Genomic DNA, 18098 nt, shown 5'->3' with positions numbered 1-18098 from the left:
GTAGTTTGATTGTTATGGAGTAAATTAATTTAGATAGTATTGTCATTTTTATTATGTTAGCCTAGCACAACCATGATCAGTTAATAATGTTTTCAATTATTTAGGCATATCTTTATTTCTGTAAAGAGTGCTTTGTAGATGTAGCCATAGAAATCTTGTGTATGTTTCAGTAGTTAGACCTACCAATTGTATTCATTCGGTAGTCAATGAATGCAATTTCTTTTTCTAGCTTTTCTTGTTGATTTATGTTGGTAATATACTGAAAGGATGAAGATTTCTCTGGGTTCATTTTACATCCTGCTGCTTTGCTGAATCTGTTCATTCTAATTAATTTCTTAGTTGAATCTCCAAGATTCTCTAAGAATACCGTGATCATTTTCTTTCCTCTTTTAGCATGCTTATTCCCTCAGTTTCTTTTTTTTGTCTTACTTGTTTTGTAAGCTTTTATAGAACTATATCAAATAGTAATGGTGATAATGAAAATTCTTACTTTATCCCTTTTATTGCAAAGACTTATGCTTTTTCCACTGCATGTAATGCTCAGTCTTAGTTTTAGAGAGATACTATTTTCACATTTTAAAAGGTTCATTTTATTCCTATGCTTTTAATGTTTTTCTTGGTAATGGATATTGTATTTTGACAAAAGGGCTTCTTTTTCATCTGCAGATACAATCTTGGGATTTTTATTGTTTTTGTTATTAATATGGTCTGTTATGTTTATATTTTTCTTATTGTGAAACCAATCATGCAATATCAGTATTAATCCAAGTTTTATTCAATATTTCTGCATTGGTATTCATTAGGGATATTGGTATATGGTTTTCTTTCTCTCTTTGTCTCTCCCTGGTTTAGGTATCAAGACCATATTTGTATCATAAAAGGAGATTGGTAGGATCCTTTCTTTTTCTATTTTTGCAAATAGTTCCTATAGTATTAGAATTAATTGTTCTCTGAATGTTACTTAGAATTCACTTGTATATATATATATATATATATATATATATATATATATATATATATATATATATATATATATATATCAGGTCCTTTTTTTAAAAAAAAATGGGAATTCATTCATAACTTATTCACTTTTTTTTTCTGAGATTGAGTTATTTAAATTCTCTTTTTGTACTATTCTGGGCACTTTATTTTTTTTTAAATACTAACCCATTTCATTTGCTGTTTTGTTGGCAAATAGATTCTAATAGTTTCCTTTATTTGTTGTGAATGCTGATTTTTATTTTTGATACTGATAATTTGGTTTTCTCTTTTTACATTGGATTCACAACATTTAGCTATTTTTTAAAAATTTTTTAGAAAACTAACTCCTAGTTTTATTTCTCAATTCAATGGTTTTTATTTCAACTTTATTGTTTTCTTTGATTTTCAAACTTCTTCTGTTAGAGATTTTTGATTTGTTGCTTTTGTAGTTTGTTTTAGTTTCATGCTCAATCATTGATCTCTTCTTTCTCTCTGTTGTGAATATTGGTGTTTAGAGATTAATTTTCCTGTCAGGACTACTTTGGCTGCATTCCAAAAGTTTTGGTATGTTGTCTCAATGTTGTTATTTTCTTTGATGAAATTATGTATTGTTTCTATGACTTGTTCTTTGATCAGTTGATTTTTTAGGATTTAATTCTCATCTCCACATAATTTATAAATCCTTTGTTCAAAAGCCCTTTGTTGATTTTTTGTGTGTTTAATATTTCTGATTTTCTGCATTTAGGTATGAGGTTGATTTGCCTTAGTATATAGTCAATTTTTATAAAGATTCTATGCTTAGCTGCAATATTTATATCCCTTTTTATTCCCATTCATTAATCACTGGAAAGCTAGCATGTTCTATTCAGCCCTTAATTGTACATTGTAGTCCCTAACTGTTATCAAGTTGCTGTCTGTTTCTACGTTTAATTTAATTAGCTTTTCGTTTATGAATTTAGATGATATGCCATTTGAGATTATGTATTTTTATTATTTCATTGGCAGCAGGAGCCTTTAAATATAATGTAATTTCTCTGTTTTTCTCTTTTAAACAAGTTTACTTTTACTGTTGCCTTGTCTGAGATTATGATTTTATCTTGGCTTATATTAGTTCCCCTGAAATATAAATTCATCTCCAGTTCCTCAGTTTAATTCTTTGTAAATTGTTAAGTTTCAAGTGTGATTTTTTTTGGTAAGCAGCTTATTTTGGGGCCCTACTTTCTAATTCATTCCATTATCCTCTTTCGTTTTCTATTTTCTGAGTGAGTTCATCCCATTCACATTTATATTTCTGATTGCTAATTATTTCCTACATCATATTTCCCCCTACCTTTATATTAGAGAAGGTGGTAAAAGGAAAGGATTGTGATCAACACTAGTGATCTTTGATTAAAGCAGTGTGCTTCCACCTTATTTCTCCTACTCTTTTTCTCACTTATTCCTCATCATTGGTTCTTATGCTTTCTTTGCTTCCCGTAATCCCATCCTTTCAATCCACTCTCCTAAAGATAAAGTTTATTTTGCTTGTCATTATTCTCATCCCTCTTAAAATCTCCTCTTTCTCTGCCTATTTTCCTGTTTAGTTGAATGTTTTATAAACCAAACCTTATGCATATGGGTATGAGGGTAGGTGGTGGAGATGAGTGGAGGTATGGCTATCTGTATGTTTTCAACCCTCCTTTTTCTGACTTAGCTGTGACTGAAGTACATGTGATACCCAAAGATCTCCTATTCCATCTATTTTAATGTAATCTTCTTATACAGTCCAACTGTGAGGAATAGTAATTCCTCCTTTTCCTCATTTCTTCTCTGTCTTTTTCCTTCTCTTTTTTGTCTCTCAAGACTACCTCCTTAAAAAGGAAAACTGCCCTCAATCCCTCAATTTCTTATTTAGTTCACTTTTTCACTTGAAGTCATTAGGATTCTGAAGGACAATTTTCTTCTTTTCAGTTAGTGAAATGCATTACTTTCCTATGTTTCTCATGACTTCTCTGTTTTCATTTCAAAGTTTTTACTCAGTCAGATCTGTTTTTATTCTTTCTAGCTGCTTGCCATATTTTTTATTTGACCTGAAATTATTTGATTACAGCTCTTCTAGGACTTTTCATTTTAGAGTTTCTTTGAGTGAATCCTTCCTATAGCCACATTGTTCTCTGGTTTCTAATAAATCTGGGCAATTTTCATAAGTTTTTGAAAAATTTAATGGGAGATGGAGTTGGACATGGTTTTTAACGTATCTGATGATTCTTAAAATGTCTCTGTTCAAATTTTTTTTTCTGGGTCTGTTGTTTTTGATGCTGAATACCCTACATTTTCTTGTATTTTTTTCAGTTTTTTTCTTATTCTCATATTTCTTATTGTCTTGTGAAATTATTTATTTCTTTTTGGTCTGGTTTAGTTTTTAGGAAGTCTGCCACTTATTTGTATAAGATTTTTTACCTTCTGTTCTGAAGTATTTTATTGTCCTATTAATTTTTGCTCAAGAGATATTATTTCATTTCTTATCTCTTGCTTGTACTCTTATAAGTACTCTTATATTCCTTTGGCTAAATCATTTTTTCCCCTTGCAAGGTTCTCCTTATAATTGTTGTAGAGTTACTCTCTTCTATGGCATTTTTTCATTTTCATGGGCAGTTGTTGACTAATATTTCCATTATTTTGGATGCCTTCTTTTATTTATTTATATTCCAGACTCATTTTCTCATTTGGAATTTTGTTCTAGGACCAGGCTCTGCCACCTCCTGCAGTCTTAGATGAGATTATCATGCTCTATTTTTTCTGACCACTCTTTCCTGAGTTGATGCCACCAACTTCCTTTTCCCTTGTTGTGCGTGTGCTCAGAATGTTGGCAGGTTTCATCATCCCCAATCAGAACTCTGCAATTGACTCTATCTGCTTAGGGTACTGCAGTAGTCTGTCTTCCTTGGATCTTCTTTGATCAAGGTGTTGCATGGTCTTTTGTGTCGAACTGCTGTGACTTTAGTCCTCCTTGGGCTTCCATGGAATGTAGCCATTTTCAACTGCTCTAGGACTTCCCAGGCAAATTCTGAGTGGTCTTCTCTCCTCCCTAGGGCTTATTTCATAAGGGCACTGGGTTGTCTGTGCCCCTTAGGACTTCCTTAATCAAGATGCTGGACCAGAGGAATGCTTTTTGTTCTTCCATTCCTCAGGGCAATGAATTAGGCTTCACCATTGGTGTATTTCTGGTTTCCTACCCCGGTTTCAATGTCCACAACTTCTGGTTATCTTTTCTTGTGCAGTCCTGAGTTGGTTGAAGATGCTTACTGATATTTCTTTTTAGATTCCTTGGTTGTTGTTCAATCTGATCTCGTTGGTCATTGTTCAATCTGATCTTCTTTATCATTGCTGGGATGATAGATTGGGAGAATGGGTCCTATATGACCTTTAACCCAGCAGTCTTAACCAGAAGTCCATAAATTGCCCAGAGTTGTTTAACATTTTTAATCCTAACTTAAATAAAGGCTTGTGTGGCATGCATATCCACTTTCAGATAACTCAGAGCTGGGAATTATAAGCTCGCATACTGAATGGTAGAGCTAGAATCAAAAAGTTCTTGACAGGCCAGAGCATTAGGCTAAATCTAAAGATACAGATAGGGATAAGGACTGGAACTTTGGTTTCATGGGTATAGAAAACCCTTGAGGAAAACACTCTCTTTATCAATAGTAGACAAAGGTGCACCTTCTCTGCAGATCACATTCTTAGAGAACTGTCCAGACCACAAAGAGATTAAGTGAGTGGCCCAGAGTCTTTTAGCCAGTATGTCAGGACTTGAGTCTAGGTATTCTTGGTTCCGAGGACAGTTTTCTATCTGCATGCTGAATCTATTAAGAGAAAATTCAGTTAAGAATGAGTATAGAACTTTGCAATTGAGTTTAAAAAATGATTTTCATAGGGAATAGTGGTTGTATAGCATTGTTAGATAGTCTGAGAAAGATCTAGGAATTTTAGTGAACCACAAGTTCAGTAGGTCAGTGGTATGATATGGCCACAAAAGAAGCAATTGCAGCTTTCAAGCTGCATTACGAAGGCTATGTTTCTTGTGTACTCTGTCCTAATCAGACCATACATCTAGGAGTATTATATTCATTTCTGCAAACCATAGTTTAAGAATGATTGGTAAGCTGGGAACTGTCCAGAAGAAGAGAGGATGTTGTTGTAAGGGCCTTATATACATGACATCTGATGCTCAGTGGAAAGGACTGGGTGTGTCCATCCTTTAGAAGAGAAGATTCAGGGGCAACATGGTACTTGTCGTCAAGTGTGTGAATGATTGTCATGTGGAAGAAAGGTTAGACTTGTTCTCTTTCTCTGGCCTGTCAACATATTATCACAATTGATTCTCACAACACCCCTGTGAGGTAGGTGGGTGCTATAGCTGATGAAACCAGATTATAAAAGGTTAAGCAACTTGCCCATTGTCATACAGTCATTGTCTGATGCAGTATATGGACTCAGGTCTTCCTTGTTCAGAGTCTCACACTATCCACTGTCCCACCTAGCTACCTCATTTAGACTTAATGTCAGGAAAAACTTCCTAAAAGAGCTCTCCAAAGAAGATTAGTCTGCCTTGGAAGATAATGGATGTCCTCAAGCAGAGGTTGGAGGAACCAAAAAGTATGGTATAGTTGTTGTAGTTTAGTCATTTCAGTAGCATCTAACATATCATGACCCCATTTGTGGTTTTCTTGGCAAAGATACCAAACTGATTTACCATTTCCTTCTCCAGCTCATTTTACAGATGAGGAACTGAGGGAGACAGGATTAAGTGACTTGCCTAAGGCCACACAGCTAGTACATGTCTGAGGGTACCACCTAGTTGGTATTGTGGAGATTTTTTTTTGGATATGAATTGGGCTAAATGACTATTGACATCTTTTTCAATTCTAGAACTCCATGATTCTTTGTAGTGGTCAGCAGATGATACAGGGAGGTTAAGTAGGTTGAGAACTTCAAAAACATGTTGGATTTGGTAATAAGGAATCTATAGATGATCTCTGAGAAACTAATTTCCATAGAGTGTTGAAGAAAGAACACAAATTGCTGTGGGTTGAGGAGGAGGTGAAAGTAATAAAACAGAGGCAATGGATGTAGATGAGAAATTTAGCAGTGAAAGGGAGAGAGAGATGATTGAGGAAAATAGTGTACACATTTCTGACTGTTATGAGCAATAGTATGGAAAAAGAACAATGAAAGGAACATTGAAATGGTGTCCCTGAAGATACCCCATAAGGTTGGAAAAGTAGATTGGAACCAGATTGTGGAAAAGGTTATCTATCAGGCTGGGTTTAGACCTTACTTTGTAGGCAGTAGAAAGCTGTTTAATGTTTTTGAACATTTGAGTGATCAAAATAGATGAGATGTGAAGCACTTTGCAAACCTTAAGGTGCTTTATAAATGCTAGTAGTGATGATGATGGTGATGGTGATGGTGATGTGATGGTGGTGGTGGTGGTGGTGGTGGTGGTGGTGGTGGTGGTGGTGATGATGATGGTGATGGTGATGGTGATGGTGATGGTGATGGTGAGGACAGTGCTATTTTAGAAAATTTATTCCTAGGAACATAGGTCTTAGAGCTGGAAGAAGTCATAGAACATCTCATTCCACTTCCTTCCCCCATCTTACAAATGAGGAAACTGAAGCTCAGAGGGACAGCTGATTTGCCTGAGGCAGTCCTGAGTTATTTTCACTATTCTGTGCTATCTCTTTGAATTTATTGGTTATTATTTATTATTGTTTGTTATTTATAACTTTTCCTACTACATACTCTTCTACTCCTAAGATCCAACATTAGATGAAAAGTAATAGTAATAGGTGCTTAACAAATGCTAGTTAAATATTCTAACATCCAATTCAATACACTTTGAGCTAACCTCAGACTGAAGACCTTTTTTATTAGCCATTTCAGTATTTATTATGCCAACCCAAACTCTTCCCCTACTAAGCACCATAGGGTGACTACTCACTGAAAGGGGGAAGGAAAAGAAGGTAAAACCAAACACTTTGATTCACTTGATTCCTTGTAATTTGTTTTTTGTCACCATAGTTTGGCACAACTATCTTATAGTGGAGGTAGAGGGGAGATTCCAAAAATGTTTGCTCTAAAATATTTTCTTCATACATTTTACTAATTAGAGATTAATTCATCTTAACAAACCTGTATGGGGATATAATATTACTTCATTGACTAGTCTAGAAACATTTTTTAATGATCCACAAAACTTTTTCTACCAAAGTTGTTTGTTTCTTAAAACCAATAAATTTACATAAACATTCTCCCTGTTCTGTGCCCCCTAAACTCAGTCCTTTACTTATCTCCACTTCTCTTTCCTTTGCTTCTAATCCCTATTCATGAATCTGTAGCCAAATTTAAATTCTCCACAGTACAGTTTAGGCTGGAAAATTCTGTCCTAGCTCTCCCATGTGTTAAGGTAGGGCATTTTTAATAAGGCATATTACCCACGATTACTTGAAAAGTCTTGTGACTTTATCAGTGCAGATGTGGGTACTTCTCTGCTACTTCTCACCTAAGGAGTTGTTTGAGGTGCAAAGGTTAAGTGTTTTGTCCCAGACCACAAGTCAATAAGTCCAAGGGCCTAGATTCGAATCCAAATCTTCCTGATTCTAGACTCAGAACTCTGTATTACCACTATGCCTCCTTCTTAACTGTATATTAATAATAAGAAAAATCCTACAGTTGTTTGGATGTTACCATTATGATTTTTGTTGAATTCTTCCTCCTTTCCTTTAATGCCTTTCCTCCAAAATACATTATGCTAGTTTTCCTTATGGATATAAATAATAGTAATAATAACAATATACCACCTTAAGGTTTTCAAAGCACTTTGCAAATATTATCTCCTTTGACATTTACAAGAACCCTGAGAGGAAAGTGCTATTAACCCCACTTTACAGATAAGAAAATTGAAACTGATGGAGGTTAAGCATCTTGTCCAAGGTCACACAACTAGGAAATGTCTGAGGCAAGATTTGAACTGGAGTCTTCCTGATTCCAAGTCTAATGCTCTAACCATTGTGCCACCGTATCACCATTTATTTATAGTATAAAGGCAATATTTGAATGACTAAATTTTGTGCATAAGTGGATATAATAAATGTTGAATTAAATTTTAGTTTAACTGGAATAGTAACATTAAATTATTTATTCAAAGCCTTTTAAGTTGTTGAAAGGAAATGTTAGGAAACAGTTTTAAGCACTGAGGTTACATATAAAGAGATGAGTATATATAACTGTACAATTATAGGAGAGGAAAAGGTGTGCAAAATGAAATAAATATTGTTTTTGAATTCCAGAACAATATAGGGCCTCTTCAGTGAGAACTATGGTTACTTTAAAAAAAGATTAGCCTACCAGTCCGATCATATAAAGGACAAATGGCTAAAAATGCCCGTTGTCCAGATTATGATATGTAGTTTAGTGGCCGGTCTATTGAGTTAGTACATTTATATATCTAAACAGACATTGCACATGAACAAATTATAGGAAGAAAAAGTAAGCTAGATTGCATGTGAGAAACTGCCTGGTGCTTTTTAATAATTATAAGCTCTTCTCCAACATAAAAATCCATCCTTTAAAAAGAGACACAAATACACTACTAGTGGTTTTATATTTTTTGCACATCTGAAAGCAGTCAGTTAATCAACAGACATTTAATATGTCCTAGGCAAAATGGTAGTACCTTCCTCAAGTCCATCCCCCCAAACCATTAAACTACTAAAGTGGTTCCCCTCACAAGTCCAACTATGTCACTTCCCTACTCAGTAAACTCTGGTGGTTCCCTATCACCTCCAGGATCAAATACAAAGTCCTCTCCTTGACATTCAAAGCCATTCATTAGGTAGGACCTTCCCACTTTTCCAGTCTTCTTACAACTTACTCTCCCACCATATACTCTACAATCTACTGACAATGGCCTGGCTTTTCCACAGACAGAATACTCCCATGTCGCAGCTCCGGGCATTTTCTCTGACCCTCCCCTATTCCTGGAATGCTCTTCTTCCTCATCTTTGCCTACTAACTTCCTTGGCTTCCTTTAAGTCCTAACTAGAAACCCACCTTTTACTGAAAGTCTTTCTAATCCCTTCCTTCTGTTAATTATTTTCTAATTAGCCTGTTATGTAGGCTATTTGTACAAATTAGTCTGTTTGCTGTCTCCCCATTAGATTGTGAGTTCCTTGAGTGCAGGGATTGTCTTTTGCCTCTTTTTGTAACCTCAGCATTTAGTACAGTGCCAGGCACATAGTAGGTGCCTAATAAATATCGACTGAATAATTTGAGTGTAAGGGAAATGTGGACACATGATTCGAAGAGATAGTGAGGCTGTAGATACACAGCCTGAGAGCTACATTGCTTTCCCCAGAATGAAATAAGCCTTATACCTTGTACCTTGACTAGATCCTCTAGGGACTAACTAGCAGGAAAACAAAGGCAAGAATTATGCAGAATATGAAAGCTGTGGATGGATTTCTATATCCATCAATGGAATGAGTACTCATATCAATTAAGTCACAGATTTAGTGAAGTAAAGAAACATGAATACAAATCTTCTTTCTTTATGGACTTTGAGATAATTATTCAGCATGATATTGATCTGATACACTATTGTGCCAACATGGAGAAATAACAGAGGATCTGTAGTTATTTAAAGGCATCACAACTCTTAGTGATTTAGTTATTTCTGTATAAAGGATAACTAAAAATTATGTGGTTGAACAGAAAATAGACATTTAGATAAAATTGCTATAGTGTAGAGAAAAGGAAGATTTCATTCCTAAAATTACTTGTTTATGCTATTGCCTATCAATAAAAAGTTTTTGGTTTAGTAAATTCTCCAAGCAACTGATGGCCATGTTTGTGATTTTGTACATCCTACAGAGTGCTTTGGTTGCTATATTAGATTTGTGAGGATAATAAAAATTATTTTGACTCATAGATGCACATGGGGATATTCAAAGATTATGTTCATAGAGTGCCAGCTATGGCATGTCCTACCTAACTAAAAGGCTCTGAAAACAGGCCTACCAACCCGCCAGTTATATGGTGGACCAATATGACTTGTAGACAGACTCATCACCAAAAAAGTGATCATCTGGTGAGTGTTTACTTTAAACTCCAGCAATTCACAATTACAACTTCCATTTTTATTGCACTTTAAAGCTTACAAAGTATTCTTTCTACAGCAGTCTTGCTGCTGCTTTTAAAAAAAAAAAAAAACACCTCATTTTACAGATAAAGAAGCTGAGGCTCAGAAAAGTCAGGTGACTGACTCATGGTCGTGCAACTAGTGACATGATCAGAATTCAAGTCTTCTGACTCCAAACCTGTATTCTTTCCTATATAGTGGAAAGTGGTTATGATTTCCTGCTAAATATTTAGGTTATGATCTGTATCATAACCTACAGTGATAAAATAACAGATCATATGATTTGAAGTATTCTGGTAATAAGTTTAAATAAGTATAGGGGTTTGTACAGTTGCTTCAAAGAATTAGCACAACTGTCTCAAATTACTTGCATTTATTTCACTGGGACAAATCACTGTATTTACTTGAAACATTTAGATATTTACTAACATTTCACAGAATAAGAGAAAGATCACTGAGTTTGGAATCAGAAGTCCTGAGTCTAACACTTACTGTTGTGACTTTGGGTAAGTTATTTAACCTTTGAGGGTCTATTTCATCATCTGTGATAGAGTGATTAAAGAAGCATCTTGTAATTATGAATGTTGTGCTAATAATGTACAATACTAAATATATATTATTTCTAAAAAATAATATTCAGGAAAGGAAAATCTCAATTGAAAACTAAGGCTATATATTTCATTATGACACCAAAACTTATATGTTGCTTCCCTTTTGGAGGATTTGGTGTCATTTTGTATCAGTCAGTTAGAACTCAGGTTTACAAATTTCTGTTAATTTTATTTTTTTTGCTAATTTGGATGCTGTCAGAAAATTTACATTATTCTTACTAAGGTTTTGTTTGATATTTTTTCTTAGTTTTATTAGTAAGTTTTTATTAATTTTAATTAATTAATTTAGTTAGTTCTTGAGAGGCACAGTGTCATAGTGAATTGTGAGTCAACTCTGGGAGTGAGGGAAACCTGAGTTCATGATCTGGCTCTGACCCATGATATCTAGCCAACCATGGCAAGTCAGTCTCCTCTCAGACAGCTTTCTAAAATTGTAATTACATTTGCTGACCTAAACCAGTGGAGGGAATTTCCACACTAGGAAAATCTACCAGTGGGAAATCTACCAGAGTGGAACAATAACAAAGAGCAGTTCTTAGAGCAGTATAGTGGAATGAGCCCAACTCTCCTGTCACCAGATTTAGCATTCTTTCCCTATATGTCAGGTTGAAGACATCTATATTATATTCCACTACCTAGGGAAATGACTTTAGACAAATCATTTTAATTATCTTAGTTTTCCCATCCATAAATGCAGAGGGTGGATCATAAATAAGATTAGAATCTTGTCCAACCTGTGCACCTCTTTCACTTTCTAAACAAGGAAACTGAGACAGAAAGATCTCAGAGGTAGGTAAGTGATAGATATGACATTAAAATCCAGGTTCTCTGACACCAAATTCAGCTGTCTTCCCACTTTACGTGTGCCTTCTTCCATGCTGGAGTATTCTAGAATATTATTCTGGATTATTTATGATCCCTCAAGTTACATCCAGATCTTAATCTGGATTCCAAGGACCTTTTCTCTAAAAATATTTTATGAATTTCCTCATCAATCTCCATAATCTTTCCCCTTTTTCGTTTGCTTCATGGGACCAAAAGAGAAAGGCAAGTAACTAGGGCAATCCCTCTTGAATCTTGTTTTTGGAAAGAAGTAAATTTTTTTTTTCTTCTAGGAATTGGAGTTTCCTTTTCTAGGGCTATATTTAGTTCTTTAATTTATCTAATAGACCCTAGTTCACTTTAAAGAGCTGGTTACTACTTTCCTATTTTCAGTTCCAGGGTCTGCCACTGACATATTAACCAAGTGATTTTTAGATAAGGTCATCTTTTCCTTCATTTATAAAGTCAGGAGAAAACAGGTTCTCCAACCTGAAATCAGACAGAGGCACTCTAATTTTATCAGAAGAAAAGGGAATTTTATTTTTCTTTCCTGATCTGGAGGGAAAAAAGTTCTGATTTCTAGATAGGAAATCAGTCACACATACATTCATAACATCTGTGTGTGTAATAGAATCTTTAGAACTTATGTATTGTCCCAGCTTTTGGATTTTTAAAAGTAGAGACAAACCAAATTTTAAATTTTGTAGTTTTAGTCCAGAATTTTTTTATAGTACATATTCATAAATTCAGTATTGAAAGCCTACTTTTTGTCTGGCTACTTTGTACTGGGAGTATGAAAATGAGCTACAGAATTAGGCGGTTCTCTAAGCATCATTATTCAATGGCATGCTCTCATATTATGCACAGGAATGCTAAACGTCTTCTACTAAAATAGTTTAAAATGTTCATTAAAATCATATATTTAGAAGAACAAACACAAATTCATTGCAGCTTCTTTTTCTATGTAGAATTTCATAATATTAAAAGCTTTCACAAACTATTCATATGGGTTCTTAACCCATGATACACCTTAAAGAAAAATTATTCTTATATATTATACTCTTAATCAGATTCTAAGTAGTCTTCATTGCAAATGATAAAACCATTAAATAAAGTCTACTAGAGAGCCTTATTCCATAATTCTTTTGCTTAACTCTGACCTGATAGATCTCTCCTCTATATAAATTTAGAAATTTCTTTTTATAATTACTTAGTTGTTGAATATATTTAAAAATTATTTCTGTTGTTTTTTTGGGAACATATTGCTAATCTCAATGAGTTTGACATCTACCTGTATGTTTTCTTATATATGAACCTGCCTGTCAGTATATGCAAAGAAAAGTGACAGATAGTAATAGAGAAAAAAAACCCTATGCTTATAAGTTAAGGTTAGCAAGTCTTAAGAAAAGTTAACTAAAGTTGTTTTTTCTTTTAATGAAAAGTTTGAACTTCCATTAGAATTAGTAGACAATACTTAAAAACGTAAGCAGATTGTTAAATGGATAAAGAATGGTGGAGAAAAGTTGCTTAATTTTATATGAATAGAATATTAGAATAATTCTGATCCTGGAGCCAAAATCTCAGGCTTCTGAATTTGAAAGAGGCTTTTCTAAATAAAAAGTAAGCAACTGATTTAGGGAAATGTACAAAATGGAAAGTAAAATTGCTGGCTCTGTTAAATCTCCTTAACAGAGAAGTATCATCAACAGATGTATTTCATAAGATAGATTGCTATTGGAAATAATGTGATTTGGGACTTTTAAAAATATTGTATTTTGATTCATTTAAGTAGATTTTTTCACCTTCAGAGCAATAGACTTGTAAATTATTTTTATATTATCCCATATAAAAAAAATCATTAGTAGCTGTCATGCCAGGACAAAGCAAATAACAAAGCTGTATAGTTTTCTTTGTTTAAATTTGTGTATTTTTTCCCTTAGAATGCTGAAATTTCAGTTTTTGAAGTGAATATACGTTTTGTTGGTGGACTTCTCTCAGCTTACTATCTCACTGGAGAAGAGGTAAGATAAAGAAGAGTAAGTGTGTGTGTGTGTGTGTGTGTGTGTGTGTGTGTGTGTGAGTGTGTGTGTGTGTAAATATGGAAGGGGTAAAGAGAGAGGAAAAGAAAAAGAGAGAGGACAAAACAGTTCAAGTTGCAGTAAAATGGAATAAATTACATTTACTGTGATTTGCATTTTTCTACACTTTGTATGTTTTATGGTAACCCATTCCATTTCCTCTGTATGAAACACAGTTGCACCAATTTGCATGGAATTTCTTATCATGTGCTCTTATTTCTTAGAAATGTTTGATACATATAACCAGGGGAAGAAGGTGGTGCTTAGGAAGAAAGAGGTAACAATACAAATTGTTAGTGAGTTTTTGGGAGAATGATAGGAAAAGAAATAAATGTTTATATAGTGTCTTCTGTGTTCAGGGCACTGTGGTAAATACCTTTTGTAGATATAATCTCATTTAGCTCTCACAGCATTGTTTGCAGGTTATTGTTGAGAAAACCCAAGGCAGACAGAGGTTAAGTGACTTACCCAGGATAATGCAGCTATGCAGCTTGTAAGTGTTTGAGGCCAGATTTATACTCAGGTCTTCCTGACTCCAAGCTGAATGTCCTATCCACTGCGTCACCAGGTGCATCTAATTGGCACCTTATTTATCAACATATAGTCCTCACTCAGCATTCCTTAGTGGGCAGGCTTTAGTGCTCAAAGGAGCTAAGCCTTAGAAGTGCCTTCTGGCCTGAAGCTCCAGTTCAGATAAGTAAAGGAATTGATTGGAAGGAATGTAAAGAATGGAACCGATGGTGAGAGTACAATTCTCCATTTATTACACTGCAACCTGAAATAACATCTCTCTTTTCCTGCCTTTGAAAGGTTCTGTCTATTGTTGTTTAATTCAGTGCTGTCAGTATAATGTTTATTACTATTGCTATAAAACTGGAATCCTAATAAACTATTTTCCTAAAGTTTACATTTTCCCTCTGTTAAAAGTCCCCAGAAAAGAGAGATTTTCTTTTAACCATGTTTGCTTAGGGTATGCCAGTTTCAATCAATATATTATTTTTTTTGGTTTGAGTTACCTTTATAATGATGACCAAATAATGTAAAACATGTAATCCTAGCTTTACAGAAATTAAGGGCTTATAGTGAAGGGTTTAGCTCTTCATTGCTTTCCAGATCACTTAGAAAGATTCTAAATCAAATGGATCCCAGTACTGATCCCTTAGTAACTCTATCCTTTATATTGCCATATTCAACAGTGGTTCAATTTTTGCCATGGCCTTTTGTTGTAGAACCCTCTCAGAGAGGCATTTTTAAGATTTGCGTAGATATATACTTGCCTACTGATTACCTCAAAGAGCTCTAATGAATTCCTTAGGCATGATTTTCCCTTTTGTTACTTTTTTTCCTATTAAGTTGTGTTTGGTGAGTCTATCCCTTTTTTCGGTTAAAAAATGAGATTTGGTTAAAAAAATGAGATTCATAGGTCCTTCAGAACTCATAAGCAAGTATCCCTTGAGTTCCACTGATTTTATATAAAATATTTTTGTCAAGATTGTTACAGTGACCTGGTTATTTACAAAAATTGAGGGTTCCATGTCACATGACAAATAAAATGGAAAGCTAAACATTTTCTCCAGTGTTGAGAGAGAAATTATTCATCAGAGCTAGAACAGTAACAAGTGTCTCTGTTGTTCAACAAAGCAAGAAGCACAATAATTGGACACTAGCCTATCCATTTTATGAGTAAAAAATTATTTCCTAATAATAATCTCCCTCCTCAATTTAAAACATTTCTTGACCCCTGCAACTTTACGTTTTGTTCGTTTTCCTTTCTTTTTGCTGAAGTTGATGAATTGTATTCCTAACAAGCTAATTTTTAAAAAATTCATACCTATAAAAATAATACATTGTTTTGTATTGAAAAATTTCTGCTTAAAGAGTTCTTCCTATTTTATCTGGCTTGGGCGTTACTTTTGCAAAGGAATATTTAAGTTGCTTCCCAATGGTTCTGGCTTTCCTTTCTACAGAAGCCATAGTACTTCTAGCAAATAATCTTCAGTGACTATCTAGCATTCCTCTCTGTACCCTGAATGGAGGGGATACTAATTAGGAAATAATGATGAGGAGTTGTCTTTTTCCATAGCTTGCAAGTTTTTTATCTTGGTATAAGTAGAAGAAAAACAGGTTCTCATTATCCATGTATAAGCAAAAGAATTACATTTGCATACCTATATCAATAAGATGACATTTAATAATTATAAAGTTCTGTATGCAGATTTTGGAAATTAAGGGTATAAACACAAGATTTATGAAGAAAGAAGACAATTAGAATTTCATGTGGAAAAGATCTGAAGATTTAGTTGACTTGAATTAATTAAATTAATAAAAGTACTTTGTACACAACATAGAAATGATTGTCCTACCTGTAATCTGAACTGATCAGTCCACATTTAGAGAATTATGCTTAGTCCTGTATGACACATACCCAGAGGGAAACCAGAATGATGATGGTACTCAAAATCATGCCATGAGAAATGGTTTTAAAAAATTAAAAATACTTGTTTCATTAGCCCAGAAAAGTGAAGTCTGGACATTGGGAAAGAGGGACTCGATAGTTAGTCTTAAGTATGTGAAGGTCTGTTGTATGAAAAAGATAGTTATTCTGTATAGTCCTAGAGGGAAAAACTAGGACTAGAGAGGCAGATTTTGATTTGATATAATGAAAATCTTTATGACAATTTAAACATGTCAAAAAACTGAATAATGCTAATAAATTATTCTGGATATTAATGTCATTTGTATTTATTATAACAGCATTTATATCATGCTTTACAGTTTGCAAAGTGCTTTACATATCTTATCGAGTCCCCATAACAACCCTATTATCTCCACTTTACAGATGAGGAAACTGAGAAACTGAGAGGGTTAAATGATTGTCCCAGGGTCACAAAACTAGTAAGGATTTGAGGCACAATTTGAACTCAGGTTTCCTGACTCCAAGTCCAACACTATCTACTAGACCACCCAGCTGCCTCTGTATCTGATAGTGAGTTCCAATGTTTAAGCAAAATCTGGATGACTACTTGTGGGATGTTACAGAGAGGAATTGATCTGACAGGACTGCTAGGCTCTTTTCTCAAATCCCAGGTTCAGTAGTTTTGCGACTAGAACGTGTGTGTATTTGTAGAACCTTTTTTTTTAAATATGGAAACCTAATTGGGAGGAATAATTATATATTTACATATGCAGGTGCCATTAATCTATTCTAGAGGAATGAGAAATAAATCCATTATCTGAAAGAGGGAGGGTAAGGAAGGCTGGCATGATTCTAGGCCAACATCATTCCTTCCCAGCTGCATTTCCTTTTCTCCAGCCCCAATCCTCACCTGGTACTTGCCTACTACTGTTTTAGTTTCATTTTTTTCCATTTTAGTTGAGTCATTTGTACTTAAATGTACAATTAAGCAACAGAGAAATGGGTTTCAAGATAGCCTTCTGAACCTCCAGTGATTTTTTTTTTTAATCTCCATTACAGAAATCCCCTCAGATTGCTTTTCTATTAACCTTTTTTGTGGCAATTACTAGATTTTGTCATTTGTGAGCTTTGTCAAATTTTGTCAGTCTGTCACATTGTCATGTCTGTGGCATATGTTAAAGATGAGTTTATGAAAATATTAAATCAAAACTAAAAATGAGATTGTTTTGTAAATCTTTAAAATAGGATTACATATTTGAAATTACTTGTTACAGTTCTTGTAAAATTCTCTGCATGAAAGAAAAGGTGTAAAAGCTAAATTTGAAAAAGGATGATATCATTTAATTTGTTTTTCCCATAGTCATTTTGGGGAAACAGTCTTACTGAAGCTTTTTAGGCATATTAAATGACAAATGTATGCTAATTGATCATTTGGAAGGCTATAATTTGTATAGCATCCTATTAATGGTGTTAAATATTTCCTTATTGTATTTTATATTAATGTCTATCACTACAATTTCTTAAATATTTCCTTATTGCATTTTATATTAATGTCTGTCACTACAATGTCTTGGAGCTTAGAGTAATCCTAATACATGCTTTAAACAAATAACCCTATTTAGCAAGGTTAGCAAAAAGCTTTTTCTATTTATTATTGAAATTTTTCTATACAGAGAACATGATTTGCTCAGTATTTAGTATTTTAATTAAAAAAGGTTTAGTTTGGTAAAAGATGATGATTGGAAACTGTAATGCTGGTGGTATTTGGAATTAAATTTCCATGGCTAATGACCTAAAACTGCAACATATTGATATTCCATAATTATTTGTAAGTGTAACTAATCACAATTGAAAAGGAATATAGGAACACATGGAATAGATTTTAAAACACCTTTATTTCACTGATATAAAAATCACTATCATTTCTCATCATTTAAAATGACAAAAATCATACACCATAACTAGGGGATTATGATCTATATTTATCTGTGTAAACATGGATTCTC

General features: G+C 33.9%; 1 protein-coding gene across 1 annotated transcript in view; it reads left to right on the top strand.

Annotated features, from left to right (window-relative positions):
• The window catches only part of MAN1A1 (mannosidase alpha class 1A member 1), a 171390-nt gene that overhangs the window by 57146 nt on the left and 96146 nt on the right, over window positions 1-18098 (top strand). The window contains exon 5 of the mRNA XM_072643165.1: window positions 13539-13619. Within this exon, the coding sequence (XP_072499266.1) occupies window positions 13539-13619 (81 nt within the window). The remainder of the gene's footprint in view (window positions 1-13538; window positions 13620-18098) is intronic.

This window comes from Notamacropus eugenii, chromosome 2 (assembly GCF_028372415.1).
Source record: "Notamacropus eugenii isolate mMacEug1 chromosome 2, mMacEug1.pri_v2, whole genome shotgun sequence".
Taxonomy (NCBI): Eukaryota; Metazoa; Chordata; class Mammalia; order Diprotodontia; family Macropodidae; genus Notamacropus; species Notamacropus eugenii.
The sequence above is the reverse complement of the archived record's forward strand: the minus strand, read 5'-3'. Positions and strand labels throughout refer to the sequence as shown.